Source organism: Pezoporus flaviventris, unplaced genomic scaffold (assembly GCF_033815535.1).
Source record: "Pezoporus flaviventris isolate CSIRO_AGI_PZ_B2104156 unplaced genomic scaffold, CSIRO_AGI_Pfla_v1 ptg000015l, whole genome shotgun sequence".
NCBI lineage: Eukaryota > Metazoa > Chordata > Aves > Psittaciformes > Psittacidae > Pezoporus > Pezoporus flaviventris.
The window spans coordinates 7630936-7650923 of NW_026892563.1; the positions used below are offsets into that span (position 1 = coordinate 7630936).

Consider the following 19988-nt stretch of genomic DNA (forward strand, 5'->3'; position numbering starts at 1 on the left):
CCCTTCTTTAAATTTTAGATCTTTTGGATGTAGTACGAATACAGATCAGCTCTTTGAGCTCAATATCCTGTAAAGTGACTTGTATGGAAGACTTCAGAAATCCACACAAAACAGCTGTAGAAACATACTCTTACTGTATCATCCATCTGCATTTTGCAAGTGAGATCAAACATGCTCTTCCTAACCTGTTTCAATCTAAAAATAAAGTAAAATTGGCTGTCAACATATTCTATGCAGGAAGGAATCCATAACATAATAAGAATGCTATTAATATCTATACCATTTGGACCAATAACAAAACTGTGATTATATTTTAAGGGATTTTCTGTTTCATAGTTTCCACTACCTGGCTTCCTATTTAATCTGACTTTTACATTAACATTTTGAATAATAGTAAGCCCCTCCAGTGAACTCATATCAAATACCCTATTTTTCTGCAACAAAAAACTGCACTCTGTTATGACTGATGCTTACAAACAGAAAAAAATACAATTATTTGGCTCATTCTGAGCACATTAATTTATTTTCAATAAAAGTGATTCTTCTTTCTCAATCACTGTTTGCTGCTTAGGATTTTTGGACGTTTTTCTTTGGTTTATCATCTATGAACTAGGTCATGTAATAAGTCCTGGAAAAGAAAGCAGGTGAGATCGGGGTCTATTTAGGGAATGTGATGCGCTTCACTTCTATTTCAGAAAAAAATATTTTGTATATTTGCTTCAAAGTTTTAGCAGATGCAGTGACTAAGTGTCTTTCACTAAATGCCTTGAATAACAAAAGCAAGCTAAAGGAGCTGAAACATTCTTGTCTTTAACATTGCGATGGTGGACAACTGTTCAGATATAGTTTTCCCTTGGTGATATTTCAGATAAGGCATAAATTATGTATCTTTCAAATCTTTCTGCTTCTGAGAAATGCATTAATCTGATTTTAATTTTGGTTTTATAAATCTCAAAGAACAGACATTTGAAAATAAATAGACTTTAAGTTTTTAAAGCAATTATATCAAATCTCTGGGTATTATTTTTGTTGTAAAGCAACCGTTGAAAAAAAAAATAAAAATAGCGAGTATCATACCACAGCAATATTCACCTCATTCGAATCTCATTTATATTTTGGTTGGGGGTTAAAACCAAAATCAGCACACATCTGTGTGGAAATTCACAAGATTTTAAAACCTCTTTAGGACTAATTTTCCAGATTTAAAGATCACTGCATCCAAATCTTAACCTTAAATCAGACTAGAAGTGATCTATTAGTCTAAGCCTGATCTGTTACCATCTCTTCTTTTTATAGACAGGAAATAACCAAATCTTTCAGTCTAAGTTAAACCAATTCATCTTCTTCCATCTATTGTGAAAACCTGTATTTAGCTTTGATTGTAAACATTCATAGAGCTATCATAATTCACCTTTCAAATTACACCAACAAACAGAAAAATAGAAAAAGAATAGATGTCGCCTCATGTTTTACCATAGTCTCCAGTTCTTTCTGATTACAATCATTAGGATTTAGAGTTTAGCATGTATCGTGTAACAAAAACTAATGTCTGAAGCTGTTAAAGGAACTAAAAATTGCCTCTGATTGCTGAGTAGGCTTTAGGACCCAATTCCCACTATGCTCTGTCTTCTAAGATAGGCAATCCATTGTTTTCAAAATATTTAAGTATCTCACTAGCTTCAAATGAATAGAGCCAGAAAACCTTCAGTATATGTGGCCTAAAAAAAAACCCCAGCCAAACCCAAAGGGGTTATTATTTTTAAACGAAGGGACATCAGCATTGTTTTATTTCTCTGTTGTGACATCTTTATTTCTGTATGCTTAGCATGGCTGGGAAACAGCAAATTATATTTACGCTGATAGTAAATTCACCTTCTAAAATCTTAATTAGTGGTAGCTGCTAGCAACATCCAAATAAAAAGGAATAAAACCTATATATACTTGGAGCCTGTGACAGTCTCATGTTTGTCCAGTAAACATATACCTCAGACTTCATTTTGCTATGCATAAGGCCATTTGTCAGTATGGCTGATAATAACATGAATGTGAGCTACACCTAATTAGTAATCTATGACAAACTGTCATAGGAAATTTAGCATGGCATAATACTTCATTACATTTAATGCAATCAAGTCACTTTTTAATTGAAAGCGAATTCAGGAAAAGAGCACCCTTTTGACCTCCAAAATATTGGGTATACTATTCTTATTTCAAATTGAAAGAACAGAAATCAAACTGTAGCATTCATTTTCCAACATCTTTTACCCTCCATCCCACAGATAACAATTGGAGCAATTTTAGTAATTTCCACTGTGAACTGGAGCTAAGTTATACTGACATGCTGGAAATTTGAAGTCATCACAGGTAATCTATGAATAATTACTACTCAAGGCAAGTTACAACACATGAACTATAATCTCGTTATGACTTTGTCTTTCTGCACTTCCTGGGCACATCTGTTTGGTTGTTTATTTTCTACACTTGATCAACCAAGCTAAGATGACCTATACTTTTCTTGGTGGTACAGAAAATTTTCACAAATTACAGCCATGTCACTCCAATCCATTTTTTATTTTTTTTTCCATATAGTACAAATTGATTTGCTGTGGCAGTAAACAGTGAAATGGTCTTTTCAGTGTCTAGTAATTAGTTCTAACACTAGCTGACAAATTAAAAAAGGTAGCAAAACAAAATGTCTCCATCAGGCACTTATAATAACCTTTATAATACATACAGTAGATGTTGCAAAGACTAAGGTGGATAAATGAGGAGAATGCTGATTTTGGCATCCATCTTACTTTCAGATAATCTAGCTCATCCCTCTTGGCTGACACCAGACCAAGAATAATATTAAAGAGTAATAAACTCTTTCCAACAAACCTCTGATTCCATGGTTCACTGGTCTCAGGCATAATCTATCAATCCATTTACTGCACAGTAAAAGGTAAGAAAGCCATTACAGGTCTGTTATACGCCCTGGCAGGTGGTATATGACAAGAACTATATTCATCACAAACTCCAGTGCCTTGTACCACCTTTTGCATGCTTTGAAGCACTAGGTGGCTAGCTTACTTGGCTATCACAGCAGAAGATACTTTAAGTTTTGAAAATAAACAAAAAATACTTGATGTGAAGGCATAAAAATGGTTATAAACCAGTTCATTTTTCATACTGTTAAGACTTCACAAAGATAGTGGTACTTTCATTTTTACAAGAAATACTGGCTTTGGAGAGGGTACAGTAAGTAAAACCAGGTTAGAATGTAAAGTCATACTTTCAAATACGGCCTTTAATCTTCATTCTCAAACTATGTCTGAGGCAGCAGCCTATTAGAATCACTATTCAATAAAGTTGTCTAAAGAAATGTCATTTTAAAATTATTAATATCCAAGGGAAGAAAAACTCTTCATGTATCAATTCTCAAGGTCATCAACACATGATATAAACACCCAAAAGCAAAGACAATACAGAAGCAAAAGTAAAAAAGCTTCTTTTATGTGACTGCAATTTCTTTCATACCCAATTTCTTTTCTCAGCTTATTCCATTGCTGTAGGGCAACAGTTTCTGTGACTATAAAGAAAGTTTGAACATGACTTATTTCAAATGTGTCACCTTGAAGGTTAAGACTCTCAGGTGTTGTCCCCCATTCCCCTGCTTGGCAGATCAAGGCAAAACAAAAATTTGTCATAATGTTAGGAGATATTTGGCTACATTCTCAGCTGGTGTAAATTGTCACAGCTTCTCTGAAATAAACAGAATTGCTCTAGTGTAAGCCAGATAAGGACCCATCTTACATTATTTATGTGACTGTCATGTATGTTTTCTACTTTGAAAATAATACCATCCTGCAATATGAGATAATCAGAAATGCTAGATTGTTACATGTTCATTTGCTAGCAGAGATGCCAGAAAACAAAATAAATAACCAAGAACAAAGTATTAAAATGTAAGATAGACTCTTAGAAGAGGATGGAGAAACAGAAAACCTCCAGACAAATCTGCGTGAGATTTCATGTTTGTCCATGGTGCGTCAAGTAACAAAAAAAAAAATAAAAAAAATATATCCTCATCAAAACTACTGACAACTGAACCATCCTTTGGTGACCTGCGCAAGTTTGCCTGATGCAAAAGTGCCAGAGCTATGTGCTTCAGCTTTGGCTTACAGTAAAAATCTGTGGTGTTTTTTCTCAGTGCTCACAGATCTCTAACTGAAGGAAGACAACATATGTCCCTCTGTCAGGCCTGCACACTTTTTTCCATGATTTCTAATTTTACCACAGACCCTAGACTGTCAGAGAGAAAGTGAAAAAAAAAAAAAAAAAAAATTGAGGCTTCCTACACAAACTGTGAGTAAAAGAAAAAAAATGCAAATGAAAAAATAAAGATTTTTTCCTTCAGTTTAATTGGAAAAATCTGACAGAAACCCTAATAAGTTTTGAATTTTTTCTATATATATATACATTTTTTTTAACCTCTGTCAAGTTCACATGGGAAATAGAAAACATTCTGAGAACACCATCAGAGAAGATGTATGGATTTCAGTTTTGTGATTTTCAAATTCAGTTTCTGTTCATCTCTCTATATATATACACTGCATTTTTCAGATTCCTTAGATTCAGCTATTAAGGGCCAGAGAGATCTACATCTCCATAGATAGGTAGACAGCTGAAAGCAAAATATAAATAAAAAAATAATGCATTTAAGTAATGATCTCAAATGGAAGTTCAATTTTCTGGTTTTAATCTCTTTTAGGAGTAAATGGACGTTTTCACGTGGTAAATTCCAAGCCTAATAATTTGCCAGACACTTTACTCAGATCTAGGAGACATAAACGTGTAAAGACAATGATGCTGGAGAAGGACTCATCACTAGGGACTGTAGTGATAGCACAAAGGGTAATGGGATCAAATTTAAACAGGGGAAGTTTAGGTTAGATATAAGGAAGAAGTTCTTTACTGTGAGGGTGGTAAGTCAGTGGAACAGGTTGCCCAAGGATGTTGTGAACACTCCTCCCTGGCAGTGGCCAAGGCCAGCTTGATGGGAGTCTTGTGTGACATAGGAACATAGAAGCACAGAATAGTTAGGGTTGGAAAGGACCTTAAGATCACCAAGTTCCAGCCCCCTTGCCTTAAGCAAGGACACCTCGCACTAAACCATGTCACTCAAGGCTCTGTCCAATCTGGCCTGGAGCACTGTAGTAGAGAGGCAGGATCACCTCCCTCGACTTGCTGGTCATGCTCCTTTTGATGCAGCCCAGCACATGGTTGCCTTTCCAGTCTGTGAGTGCACACTGCCTGCTCATGCTCATTTTCTCATCAACCAACAGTCCCAAAATCCTTCTCTGCAGGGCTGCTATGAATCTCTTCTCTGCCCAACCTGTAGCTGTGCCTGGCATTGCTCTCACCCAGGTGTAGGACCTTGCACTTGGCATGGTTAAACTTCATGAGGTTGACATCAGCCCACCTGACAAGCGTGCCAAGGTCCCTCTGGATGGCATTCCTTCCCTCCATCATTATTGACTGAACCACACAGCGTGGTGTCATCGGCAAACTTGCTGAGGACGCACTCAATCCCACTGTCCATGTCACAGACAAAGATGTTGAACAAGACCAGTCCCAACACCGATCCCTGAAGGACACCACTCCTTACTGGTCTCCAGATGGACATTGAGACATTGACTACAACTCTTTGCGTGTGGCCATCCAGCCCGTTCTTTATCCACCGAGTGGTCCATCCATCAAATTGATGTCTCTCCAATTTAGAGACAAGGATGTCGTGTGGGACAGTGTCAAATGCTTTGCTCAAGTCCAGGTAGATGACGTCAAATGCTCTACCCCTGTCCATGGTTTAGTGTGTCCTGTCCCTGCTCATGGAGGTGGGGTTGGAACTAGGTGATCTTAAGGTCCTTTCCAACCCTAACTATTCTATGATTGTATGAATCACTAAACAGTAGCTTTATCCCCCATATTTGATTGAGACCTAACTACTTTTAACAACATTCATAGGTGGTCTGACTATGACAAGTAACTTGGAACATTCTGCAACAGGAAGCAGAAAATTAAAATGCTAAGTTTTTAGGTATATGACTAATCTTTAAAAACTTAAATTCAGAGGCAAATTACAGATTTCATTAAAATGTATTTGTGTCATTTTACTAAAAGTATTTTTTCATGAAAACTAATGTCCTTTTAATACTACATCTCAGATATACAAATTGTGGTGCCTAAATTCAGCTATGTAAATGTTTATTTCAGCTGGTAAATAACACTATATTTGATCTCAAGGTGGTCTGAATTCTTCCATATACATTGATCTCAGAAACTCATTTGTAGAGAGATACTTCTGTGCAAGCACCCAAATTATGATTTATGTGTCCAACTTGGAGTCTTGAATGTGATCAATATTTATTATCCACTTTTGCCTGAGCCATTAGCTAATATTCTGAACCTTGCCAGACTGTTTCTATTAGTAACAAACTAATGGGAGTCCCACATCAAATAACTTTATGTTTATATCCTGGAACTGTGCTTGAAATTCAGCTGTGTTCACAGTAATAGTAAAACCCTCAGGACGTAGTATTCTGACCAGAAACTCTAGCTTGTTTTTCAGTAAGGTACCTAAAAGAAAATCTCATCACCTTCTTTCCAACAGAACTAAACGCAATGAATCCTTCTTTCTTTTATTCCTGGCATCCTGGTAACTTCAATAAATAGATACCACAGAGATTCTGGTTTTGCCATCAGTCTCAAAGTTTCTCAGCTAATTCTACATTGACCTCTTCTGACCAGGCTATCCATACCTTGGGTTGTGGTCCTCTGTACAATGCTCTCTACCATTTCTGCTGCATAAGAAACAGAAGATACATGAGAGCAGTCAAATTAGCTACCTCTTTTGACCAGATTTGCTACTCACTTTCACCATTTTCCAACACAGAAATATGCTACTTCAACAACAGAATATAGCAAAATACTCTTTTACTTTTGTCCATGAGTATGGAGATCCCAGAAAGCAAAATGAATGGTACTTCCCTACACAGAAAGCAGAAATCGAAGCTCAGTGTTGGAAAAAGCGTGGTGGAGAATAAAACAGCTTCCAAGGATGCAACTTCCACCTTGGGGCTGGGAAGAGGAGAGAACTGGGAAGTGTTTCCATAAAGGCAATCAGCCATTTGCTGCTGTCTCTCACACACCTGAGTCACAAGAACTGGAATATTTGCTGTACCCTCAAAACAATCAGGCTACAAAACTGTTGCTCTGCTTTCCACTCTTAAGCAGCAGACCTGTGATTTAGGAGTATATTCGGATACATCATCATCATTTCAGGTGCTAATAGTCTTGGTTTGCTATCATTGTTTCTTATAGCAGTGTACTGTACACATTTTTCTTCTTCACTTTCATTATGCATACAAATGTCTCTTCATATGGAGAAAAACAATATATACCTGAAAATATATAATGAAAATATTTGCTGCAGATCAAAATTTTATACCACAGTTACATTAGTAATATGTCTAACCTTCAACAAGCGATGGTTAGCCTCCTTCAGCGTACTCTCTAGCTTATGTTTTTTGTCTGGGTTCAGTGATGCACTTGCAAGCGCTGTTCCTCTAGTTTCATTTAATCGTTTCAGTATTCCCTTGTGGGGCGGCAGCTCTTCAGCTCTTAACTGGAACAGACAAATACAGCAGTTAAGATGTACTATGGTGGAATTTTTCAGCTCTCTTATCTTCACCCTTATTGATTTGTGTATCAGCTGAAGGAATATACTCAATTAAAGACAAAATAACCATTGCTTTCTGAATGCAGAAGGCTAAAACTCCCCATAAGAGACTATATTAGTGGATCAAGACTAAAGAGAGTCCTAAATGCCAAAATATGAGATTTTTCAGGTATTAAACACTGCTACATGACAAATTCCACTTCTGGAAACTCAATAGCTCATGTATATGAATTTTAACAATATTTTAATATGGTAAACAGCAAGCACTTTGGAGAAGGGTTTTAACATGTCCAATGCTGTGAACACAAGTCACCCAGATGGTATGTGAAGAAAAGCTGTCCAGTCTAGCCTCATAATTAAGAATGTTCATGCATCTTCATAAAAAGACCCCAAACCCCATAAGTAAAACCAAAGGATGCAAGGCATCACCTAAATGTACCACCTCACCACATATGCAGTTGGTGCAAGCTTGTATTGTCAAAGTAACTCGATATATCAAGTGAAGAGAATGTAACTAAAAGACAAAGTTCTTCAAGTTTGGGGGTTTTGGGAGGTTTTCTTAACATAAGCAGGTATGTATGAAATGAACCACGCTGCAAGCCAATATGTTATTTGCTGCATTAGGATGCATTCTCTTTTGTGTTGCTCAAGAACAAGGTGGACAGTAAAAATGACATACAATTAAGAGATAACACTTTTAATTTTGGGTTATGTATCCCTTGAGAATACTGCAATTGGGAAATATTTGTATATATCTGAAAAGCATGAGCTTTCATGATTCTAAACAATCAATTTAGACTTTAAAACTTTATTCCTTTCTGGAAATGACAAGATGCATCTAACACCCCTTATAAACATTTTTTCACCTTCATTGTGATACCCTTGACAATGGTGGCAAAGCAACACAAATTCTCTGTCCAGCTTGCTGACATCTGATGCTAAACAGTCAGGGACAAACTCAGCATATGGTTAAGTCTTCATTTCCTTTTTTTTTTTTTAAGAAACTTAGAGATAGATTTTTATTAAAGAATCTTTTAGATTTTTGCCAGGTTTTGAATTTCCTTCAGGTTCTTTAATGCTCTATTCCATCATTTGCTGAAATTGTTCAACTTGGTTTGGCATAAAAGATAACTAGTTATTATCCCCAAGAGAGAACAGAAAACCTTTAGGCAATTATTTTATAAGTAATGTGCATTTTGCAGCTACAGTATAATTTTTTATTGAGTAAATTATTAAGCATAGTCATTCCATTGAACACTTTTCAGAAACTAAAGAGAGCAACTTCTACAGAATGTATTTATTAGCAGTACCATAGTCTAAAAGCTCTAACATCTTCATCAAAATATACCAGCCTTTAAAGGCAAATATTTAATACAGTGTTTGGGGCTTTTTTTAAAGTATTTTTAAAAAGTCATTTAGATGTTGAGTCTAGAAAATGTTGCAGTGACACTTTAACCAGTTGGCATTTATAATTATGCATGCAATTCTCGATACTCTTGTGAAATACTGAATACCATTTCGTAAGTGACAAGACATCTATAGAGAAATGTTATAAAAATGTTATAAAAGACAAATTCTGAATTAAGAAATGAGGATGAAAAAGATAATGATTAATTAACTAGTGACAAGATAGGCATTTTTCTTTCAGTACATTTTCCATTATTTTTCTTATTTTAGTATGATCAATATATATTTGTACATGAGTTTGGAAATTCCACTGCTGTGCTTTATCTAAAAAAGTGAATGCCGAGTTTGATGGCAGAAGAATTCCCTTGAAAATAGTATTAACTTTTCTTTAATGTAGAATTGCTAAAGTAAGAAAACATTAATAGTAAAACTCAATACCTTTACTTTGCTAAGGCAGTCTCTTAACTGGTCTTCATTCCCTGGTTCAAGGGGAGTATCAACAGTTCTGTCTGCTTCCTCTAACCATAAAATCAACTTGTCCAAGTCCTCTTGCAATTCTGATAAAATATTCTTTTCTTCCTCTAGCCTGTAATAAAAATGTGAAATTAATGTTTCTATACACTTACTTTTATGTTGAAATGTTTATCCACACTAAAAAAAAGGTGACAGAAAACTAGCTCTTATGATCTATATTAATTCTTTTTAAAAGTGTGCCATAAATTTTTTCATATCAAAATTATCAGACCAGCACCCTTTTAACATGGCATTAAATCTATTATAAAAGAAAAACTCAAGCCCTAATTTGTAACATCACTAAATTCAGCTTCTGGATTATATATGGCTGGTAGCAAACAAGCATGCCAGAACTAGAACTACTAATAATTCAGACCAGATTTTGTGTGAACTAACAGCATGGAAGCCCAGTGTCAGAAACTAAGAATTCTAGCACCAAATTTTACCAAACTGAATCTGTAAAATGTGACGCTTAAACCTGTTTGCCCAATATGTCCAAATGTCCAGCTGGTTTTGCATCTTTTGCTTTGATCTCAAGTAAACTTAATAAAACAATAGTGACACAAAAACACAGTTCTAGTTCTGGTGTACTTGTTCACTACCTGCTACATGTAATCCAGAAGCTGAATTTAGTGAGGCTGCAAATGATGACTTCAGCTTTTCTTTTAAAGGACCAGACCTGCATATGCTTGTGCCCCTCTTCACCAACAGAATTTTCACTGCTGACCAAATCAGGTCCCTTCACTGTAATTTCCAGACAATAAAAGTATTCAAGTGACTTCAAGTGTTTTGTAGTTTAAACACTTATTTGCAAGGAAAGAAAGCTGCTTCATTAATGTTTTAAGAAAAAAAACATTTGTTAGAAAGAAACAAATGAAGAAAAAATATAAGATTTGTAAAAATCCTATTAAATAACATGACTCAGGTTACAACGTAAAATGGGAGAAGCCTCATTTGGTCAGCAGTGAAAACTCTACTAGTGAAGAGGGACATATGAGCTGAAATAAACTTAATTTCACAGCAAAAGAAACATCTGATTTCATGGTAAAAACAAAAAGAAAATATAGACTAAGATTTCTTGAGGAGGGAGAGTCACGCTGTTGGAATGCTGACTATTACAAAATAATACCAGCAGCATACAATTCAACTACTATTTTAGACAACTTGTAAACTAGAAAAACTTTTGCTAGTGGTTTACCTGCCTTCCACCTTACTGGTGTTTATTGCACTTCCTTAACAAGGACTTACAAGATAAGAATTGGTTACTAGAGGAATAAACACTCTACAGGATGTAGATCCCTCACCAAAATAGCAGATTAAAAACCAGACTAAAGTAACAATGACAACACTCTGACCAGACTTCACTAACTCTGGCTTCACTAAGCATGTCAAATCTTAAGGAACCTGAAAAATATGATAGCTGCTACAAACATGTCACAGGCTTTCCTGGATGGCAGAAGCCAGGCAAGAAGACATCACTACAAAGGTGTTCTTGAAAAAGAGAAATGTTTCCATTCAATTTACAAGAAGCAAACACTTTTTGAAAGTGTCTCCAGACACTGCCCTAAATCCTTCTTTTCTTTTGTATTAAAAAAAAAAAAACAAGCTACTCAGCAACATCAACAATATATGCAGTGAAAATCTTGGATAAGAAAAAACATATTAAACAGTATTATGCATTGATGTTTCCAAATAATTATTAATAAAGCAGACCACACTTTCAAGGTTTTTTTCTTTACAGCACAGTTTAAAGGCATTCCGTTAATTTTTAAACTATGAAGCATTATTCCTCTGTTACCTTCAAGTTTAATTCTTTTGTAGAATTTCTTTAAGCATGTAGTACTGGTAATAATGAATGGGATATTTAAAACTCTCCATCTACAATTAAGTAGAAGATGTATTTTATTTCTGAATCAATTCAATGCATTTAGGAAAAAAAAGCACTAAGTTCTTCCTGTAATATTGGTTGTGAATTATAAATATTCCAAATATGTTTTCAGGAAATGGATTTGCAGTGATTATGGCTGAAAAAATTACATATACTGAAAAGCAAGTACAGAATGTATTATTAAGCATTATGAAGTCCATTAATAAATCATGAATTCAGTCATAATAAATATACAAAGTTTGTGTAAAGGAGATTAGCTTAGGTTTAAATGAAGGATGCTTTTTTTCCTAGCTCAGCCGATATATCCAGAGATTCTTATTCTCTCAAGCATTTCAGATGTATTGTAGCTGTAAATTTAGATAAATTTTAATCTACCCTCAAACAGGAGAATTTTTTGTTACCTAGTGCTCAAGGACCAGACAGGGAAGAGTCGCATGCTCTAAGTCTACAACAGTACAGGTGTATATGGTTCAGTCATGTCCTTTGAGAAATTGAAAGACACCATGGAACAACAGAGAGCACTCTTAGGTGCTTATTGCCAAGTGTGTACTGATATGAGAAAAAAGAACCCTATGGTACCAGCCAAGGGTCACAGAATCATAGAATTGTTTAGGTTTAAAAGTCTTAAGGTCATTGAGTCCAGCCTTTAACCTAGCACTGCTAAATCCACCACTGAACACACTATATTCTATATTCCAATATTTGCTAGGCACATGAGTCCACTACTGCTCTTTTTTAAGTTCATAAGCAAGTTTCTCCAGAGTTACTGTGTAGAGATTAAGAAAACACAAGCCACTGGAGCTATATTGTTCTTTAGAAGAAAAAGAAAAATATTTACTGTAAAAACAAAAAAAACCCTCAAACTCTAAAACTATGTATATCTTTACATATGTATATACATACACACGTATATATACACATAAATACAGGTATGCATATATATACACTCACATACGCTTACATTTATAGAAATACCTAAAAAAGTGAACACCATAAAAAGAAAAAGAATTCAATCAATAGCCCTGCTTTCCAGGTTTCGTCTTACATTTTCTTACAGAAACCTGCATGACTGCTTTCAGGCACTGGGATTTGTCTAGGATTTCTGGAAATGCAAGTGTATGTTGCAAAGCACATATCTCAGTAGAGGCATTATGTGATGGTACCCTAAGGATAAACCTGAGAAAGATACAGCTTTAAATACATTAATTCTGGCACAGAAAAGGCATAGTGTTCAACTCAATGCACCTGAGTGCAAAAGTATTGAGCTGTATAACATTTTTGAATGAGAAATCAGAAAGATTTCCTGTCTCCTAGAAGAGACAGCAATTGGCAAGATTTCTTTTCACCTTAAGTGCACTGTCAGTTTAATCACCCTTATGAATTTAACTCCAACCCTTAAAACATTTAAAACTTTTCCTAGTCATGAAGGAAGTATTTTTACTTTGATGACTAATTTAAATGTTGATCAATAGGATTCAGTTTTATTATCTGAGCTATGTGGGATGTTTTCAATCTAGGACTTTCCAGGATTTCATTTAGACAGGCTTATTTTACATAAATAGATAGATATATACAGGTACAGAAGGGTTTCAGAATTCAGAAAAAAAAAAAACCAAAACCAAAAAGCCGTAAAGATCTACTTACCTAGTCAGGAAAAGTATGTAGTATAGTAATTAAAAGGTCCATTGCAATTAATGAGAGCTGGAGGTACACTTCATAATTTACTTTAATTTTAATGTTCTTTGACTGCTAGAACATTATTTTTATTATAAATAACATCCTGCATGACAAGTATCATATTATTCAAGCCACTAAAATAAAGCACTGTCTGTATTAGCTGAACCAGTCAATCAAATAAAAAGTTTTAACTTGATGACTGATTGCACCTTTTGAACAAGCTGATTTCTATCACTGTGATTATATTTGGAACAACACGTTCATGTAATTTCTAGGTGTTTAAATTCAGGTGGCAATGACAAATTAATAGTTCATGTTTATTAAGGGAGTATAGACTTCCAAATCAAAGCCTAAACAAACTGGAACAAGGAGAATGACCCACCAGTTGACTTGGACATGGACAGAGCAGCTCTTGAGAAAGCAGTTGGGAGTACATCTTGCTGTATAAGCAAGCGATTGAAGAATAAAATGCCATTTCAGCAACTGGAGCCAAGCAGATCCATCTCCAGCACAGATATGCACACTGTTAAATATTACTTATACTTCTAAACCAGCCTAATTTCTCAAAGAGCTTCTAAACTGCTTCTCTGTCCGCAAATGGATTTACTTCATTAACCCGGGAATATAACCCATCTTGTTTGATGGAAAATTCTCAAACTATAGCAGGGAATACAAAATTTCATATGTAACATTTGGTCTTCTACATGCCTGCTATTCTCGTGCACATTACTTTGTGTTTTCCATACCAAAACATGTCAGCTTTCTGTTTGCATTTCTAAATTTATAAGGCCTCTTGGTCTTGACTTCATAACTGCTTAAATATGAACCTTATACGTTATACTCCTGGAATTGAATGTATTAATATTCAGTATTTAACACTGAGTAGCAAATTAAATTGAATTAATTCTTTTTCTGAATACTAGTTTGTGTATGGTATTTCATAAATTAGGGATTAGTTTTCCTAATGGTATTAAACTGAAGCAATAACAAATTCTTATGGTAGTCCACAAAATACCCTGGACAGATTTTTTTACTTAGCTATGACGGTTAACTATTACATAAACATTCATGACCCATTTCAAGTAAGCTTATTTTTTCATTTACAGTTTCTAGGAAACATATGAGAATATGAAATGTATATTGCAGCTCATGTATTTTCTCCATAGTCAACAATGTGATACCAATACCATAGCAACCCGTAAATAGTTTGTGAAATACATCAGATGTTTAGTTTGTAACTGCACACAAGTGATGTTGGACTTATCTGGGAGGTGTCAGCAAGAGAAAGAAAATATGCAATCATAGGAGTAGGACAGATCAGCACTTGTGACTCATATTCCCACTTGCACTTCCAATAATGTTTTGGTATCTTTTTATTTTTTAACATTAAGCTGTTGATTTTGTATTTATGGTATTTCTAAGATTATGAATTAGTGCATTTAGTAACTGTCACTGGGAATTTAAGAAGCTACCAAAATAGTAACTTAACAATTTAGAGAAATATTTGCTAGAAAAGAATGAATTTCTTTTCCTTCTCTAAAAAATGTGCAAATATGCTTCATTTGGGTAAGGAACTTTAAATAAAATAATTGAAATGAAAAATATCAAAGGAAAAGGTCAGAAGCAAATACTAAACAGTAAGAAGGTTAGCTACACACTTGTAAACACAATGCAATGTTATACCAGAGTGATACATTTCTTGTGATTTACTGTAAGAAATCTATACAGAAAAAAAAAAATCAATATATAACTTTATGTTGGAATGAAAAAATGTATTTATTGACTTAATTATCAGTGAAATCTCTTCATCCTAAACTAGCTTTTAAATTGCAATGAGGAGCTAATTACAGCCTTCAATATACTGAGTTTTAAATGAAGGAAGCCAATCATTGGTAGCTACTCTGTTATGAAAAAAAAAACCAACAAAAAAAAAAACCAAAAAACAACAACCCAAAACCAACGAACCAGCCAACCAAAAAAATACACTTTAATGAAGGTAAGGTATGAAAAAAAAAAATAATAAATTATAACAATTATTTTTGTTTATAACAGAAAGGTGCTGGGTTTATATTCTGACAAGTATTTTAAAGAATTCAGGTAAACAGCCTTTGTTCTGTCATTCTTTTCATAATTACTTCAAACTCACTTGAGTAGAGATGTGAACATTTGCAGGTTCAAGCTCATTAAAAGTGCAAATGTATTTGCAGTTAAAATAATGAAAAATTCTCTTGTATTCAACAAAACCCAATTTTAACGAATGTCAGATTGTGATGAATAAAAACTCAAACTTATTATGCCTGAAACAAAAAAGGAATCTAATTCCTGGGCATCTGGTTTCAAAAATTACACAAGAAACTTTTAACAAAGACAGAAAATACAAAGACCAGCCAGTACTGCTGTTACAAGTTTGTCAACAACCTCATTTATGAGTCTTCACCTTATTAAGCTGCTATGTGAGATGCTGGTTCTCCTCCTGATATATAGTCCCTTGACTAGCTTTGCCCGGCCCATGTGTTCTTGCAGGGGGAGCAAAGGCACAGCATCGTGCTGCAGCTGCAGCCCTCAGGCTTGCCACCACACAGTCACTCAAGTGCACACCCTGATAACAGGCCACTGCTGCCTTAAGTCATCCCAAACTTGAGGGTCCCAATGGCATGGCTAAGAACAGACAAGTACAGCATAATACGGCTGGATGCATCTCAGGGGACAAGAAGACAGAGTATTCTGATAGTGCAGCAATCGTTACTAGGGTATGAAGAAGAAGAGACATACTTTTCCCCCTCTTTTGTCTGGGGTTAGTAGCATATATTCAAGGGGCCATCGAAACTTCCCCTAGTCTTCAAAGTCTTCTTTTTCTGCTTGAGTAGTGCCAGCCAAGAGCACAAAATCAAACTTCTCCAAAACATGCTGCTTGTAGCAAAATGCTAACAGAAACTCAAATTCCCACTTTGCTATCTGTCAGTGTATCAGACTTTCAATCAAGTTTCACTTCATTCAACTGCCTGGTCTATTCCAAAGTTTGCAGTAACATGAAATGACTAGATGTGCTAAAATTATATTCTCATCTAATTCTTAGATGGTGGATTAGACTGCAAGATACAGAAACATTAAAAACTGAATCCAAACTGCTAGAGCTTTGAAACTCTTAGATAAAGGCAAATGAAAGATAACATCCTATGCAAACACAACTCAAGCACAACCTCTTGATCTTCAGTATCAAAGAAAGGAGATTCAAAGCTAAATTTGAGTTTGTGCTTGCCTAGGATCAGCATTTGACCTTTTAAAACTTAAAAACCAGCTGCTTTTTACCAAAGAGCACTACAGGTTCTTCAAACTGTTTTGAGAGTTAGTTTGTTCTCTTGTCTGTTTTTAATTAAATTGTCGTTTTACGGTCCAGATAGTTCTCATTCATTAAATCTGCCAGACTACCACCAATATTAACAACTAGTGAATCTATGATCAGTTTCGGTTATATATAGAATATCATGGCTCTGATCTGGTTTACAGTTCTTATCATGCAGGTGATTTCATATTTACTCCAAATTATTTATGAAAACAGGATTAACATGTTAAAAATCTCAGAATCATGCATCAAGCCAAACAACGACAGGGTTCATGATGGTTAAAGGATATATTTTGAATTTACTGTGTTCCCTACCAATGTTGTGATAATATTCTATTCTCATACAGAATAAATAGTAGACCATTTAATAGCATCCTCAGGAAAACTGACAAAGTAATTCTGCAGAACTCCTCCATCCTCAGCAAACACTGTTGGTGATAATGCCAGGATCACTTTCTTGAGTTGTAACTGCCATTTGCAAGCTAAGCATCATGTAAAAATGGTAGAGCCTGTTTCTCTGAAATATTCATTACCTCACATTTTTCTATGACGAAGACTATCTGCTGCTTGTTGCCCATCCTCTCAGTTTTTGAGTTTACCAGTATCAGCTCAGCATTTCACTACCTTGGAGAGCATAATGCCATGGGCATCCTTGGAAATGTCACCATATACCTTCTGTCTATAAATAAATTCTCACATTCATGCAACTTACAAAAATACCTATGTTGGTTTCTGTTACAGCTGTAATCTCTTGTGTCCCCCCTCAACTGATGGGTATGTTTGAATTTTGCTTGAGAACTATGTCTAAAATGGAGTGTCTATGCCCCATCTGTAAATGTGCAGGATTATCATAATCAATTATCTTGGTAATCAATAGCAAAAATTAACTTTACAGCACATAAAATTTCTTTGCCATTTAAATAATGCTTAGCACATTACACTTGAATTTGAAATCACTGTCAGATTTCATTTCTGCAATCTATTCAATTGCTAATTTCTTCCCACTTCCTTTATCTTGAGATATGCTGAGCCAAAAAATGTAATAGAAAACAGAAGTTCAGTTGATCACTACTCCTCTGTTTGAGCTACTGAGAATCAGCTTTCAAAGCAGAGTACAATGTATTGACTACAAAGAATAAAACATAAAATCTATTAAAATACTTAGAATCAGTTTTCTGATTTGCAGAAGGTTCTAAATTTCAATATCTACTTTTATTTTTCTTTTAATTTGCTAAATGAAAATGTATTCTACTCAGTCTATTCTCCCTTCAGTATAACCTTCTTAAATTATGGTTTTAAATTGTGGTTGCATTCTCTCATTCCTAAAATTAAGTGACTTACACTAAAATCTTAGAATCCCCTTTATGATCATAAAAATATATTAACCGTGAACATTTCAAGTTTTAGGAAATATAGAAAAGGACTACTAAAACTTAACTGATCCAAATATAAGCACACTGGCTTAAGAGTTTGTTTGACAAATAGTCTATTAAACCTATTCTGAAAAAGAGAAATAAAAATAGTTTAATTCACCCTGATCTATTATAACATACATTATCTGACTTGCATGAATAAATTTGCTATAGTACAAACACATGCAATACACAACATCATGGCTATATTAGCTCTTTTGGACTGCAAGTAGAGATCAGTACCTTCAGCTATTCTTATTTGCTCAATGCTTTGTTCTTAATGAAAAAATAAGGCTCTTTGGGTGACATGGGTAGGAGAGAACCTAAGTATATCAAATCAAATTAGGACAACTATTGAACTACTAAGATGCCAAAGCATAAAAGAGATTAAAATCCTATAACACCTATGACAGGCTATATGAAGACCTGCTGAACCCAGGACATTATGGCAGATAGACCCGGCTAGAGCACACCATATATTCCAGTCAACTAAGCTTTCTTTCCTTTGAACATCCAGTCTATGAAAGTAAAAAGACGAAGCAAAGAAGAAAAAGCATATACTGGGAAGCATCAGCTATACTGAAAATAGGATCTGTTTCCAAGATCTGGGAGCAAAAGTGCTCTCTGGCTTTGACGCTGATGGGAAGACTGGGTGATGAATTAAAGTGAAAGCTTCTCCATCCTGACACACACAGGTCTTGCTAGAGTACATCAAAACCATTTCTATCCCAGTTTAACACAGCACTTTCTGTATTCCTTCTACAGCAATGCATTTATTCATGCAGACTTCACCAACTAAGGTCTCTGCAATCACTGTCCTCAAAATTGGACAAGCTGTCACAGTATCACAGTATCACAGTATGCTAGAGATTGGAAGGGACCTCAAAAGATCATCTAGTCCAATCCGCCTGCCAGAGCAGGAACACCTAGATAAGGTTACACAGGAATGTGTCCAGACGGGTTTTGAATGTCTCCAGGGAAGGAGACTCCACAACCTCCCTGGGCAGCCTGTTCCAGTGTTCTGTCACCCTCAACCCTCTGTCATTCCACAGGAAAAAACCCAAACTGATCAACAAACCAAACAGACCAAAAAGAGGGATGCATGTGCAAGCGTTTAATGTAAAACCTTCATCTAGGGAACATAACTGATCCTAAGCTTCCTTAAGATACAGAATGTGCCAAGAAATTCCATATCGTTCTAGCACTGCCTTGAGGTAAAGCAGCATTCTGATACACATTTCTACTGAAAAATGAAGGAAAGTACCAATCTTCACTAGAACTAGAACATATTACTTATTCTCAGTCAAAGCTCAAACACTAATTTCTTCTGTGTTGTCAAAGTGCTATTAAAATTATGTGTTATTGTTTTGTAAGTGTTAGCACTTAGATAACAAGTTAAGGCTTGGAAACACAGATGGGTTTCCATTGTACAAAAGATCAGCTTTTAGTGTGATAAATAAATGCCATGGACTCCCTTCTGTAGCAAGTAGCATCACCATCACATCCTGGAAATGCATCAGAAAGAAATATTTAAAGCACTGCTGAAGTCTCTGACAGCTGTAGCTTACTTGTTTCACCTCCTTTTAACATGTTCAAAGTGAAACTTTAATCGTGATTAAACTCAATAACCACCATTCAGGATACTCCCTTACCACTCCCAGGGAACACTTTAACTGTTTTTCCTCCCTCACTCTAAATCAAAAAGAGGGACATGACACATCAGAAGTAACAACTGTTGCACTCTACTAGTTCTTCTAGTACGTGCATAGCACTCATTAATGTACCTCTATAAGGAATATTCTGGGTTTTAAAAAATGTGTGAAGAAAGCTCTACTGGTGACCGCATTTAAAAACAGAATATCATATTAATTTAGGCCTAGCATCTAGGTTAAGAACATATGTTGTATAAAGCCTAGTATATAACAAAACACCTTTTTTTTCTTTTTTCAATTGGAAATTCCCTTTTTAAAGAAATCAAACCATTTTTGCATTATCTGTAATTCAAAACCTCTTGCTTCCTGTGACTGC

General features: G+C 35.1%; 1 protein-coding gene across 16 annotated transcripts in view; it reads right to left on the bottom strand.

Moving 5' to 3' along the window:
• DMD (dystrophin) overlaps window positions 1-19988 on the bottom strand; it is a 1205254-nt gene that overhangs the window by 381712 nt on the left and 803554 nt on the right. For all 16 annotated transcript variants that reach the window (XM_061453343.1, XM_061453346.1, XM_061453349.1 and 13 more), the window contains 2 exons: window positions 9566-9713; window positions 7517-7666 (listed from right to left, as the gene is read on the bottom strand). In XM_061453343.1, the coding sequence (XP_061309327.1) occupies window positions 7517-7666; window positions 9566-9713 (298 nt within the window). The remainder of the gene's footprint in view (window positions 1-7516; window positions 7667-9565; window positions 9714-19988) is intronic.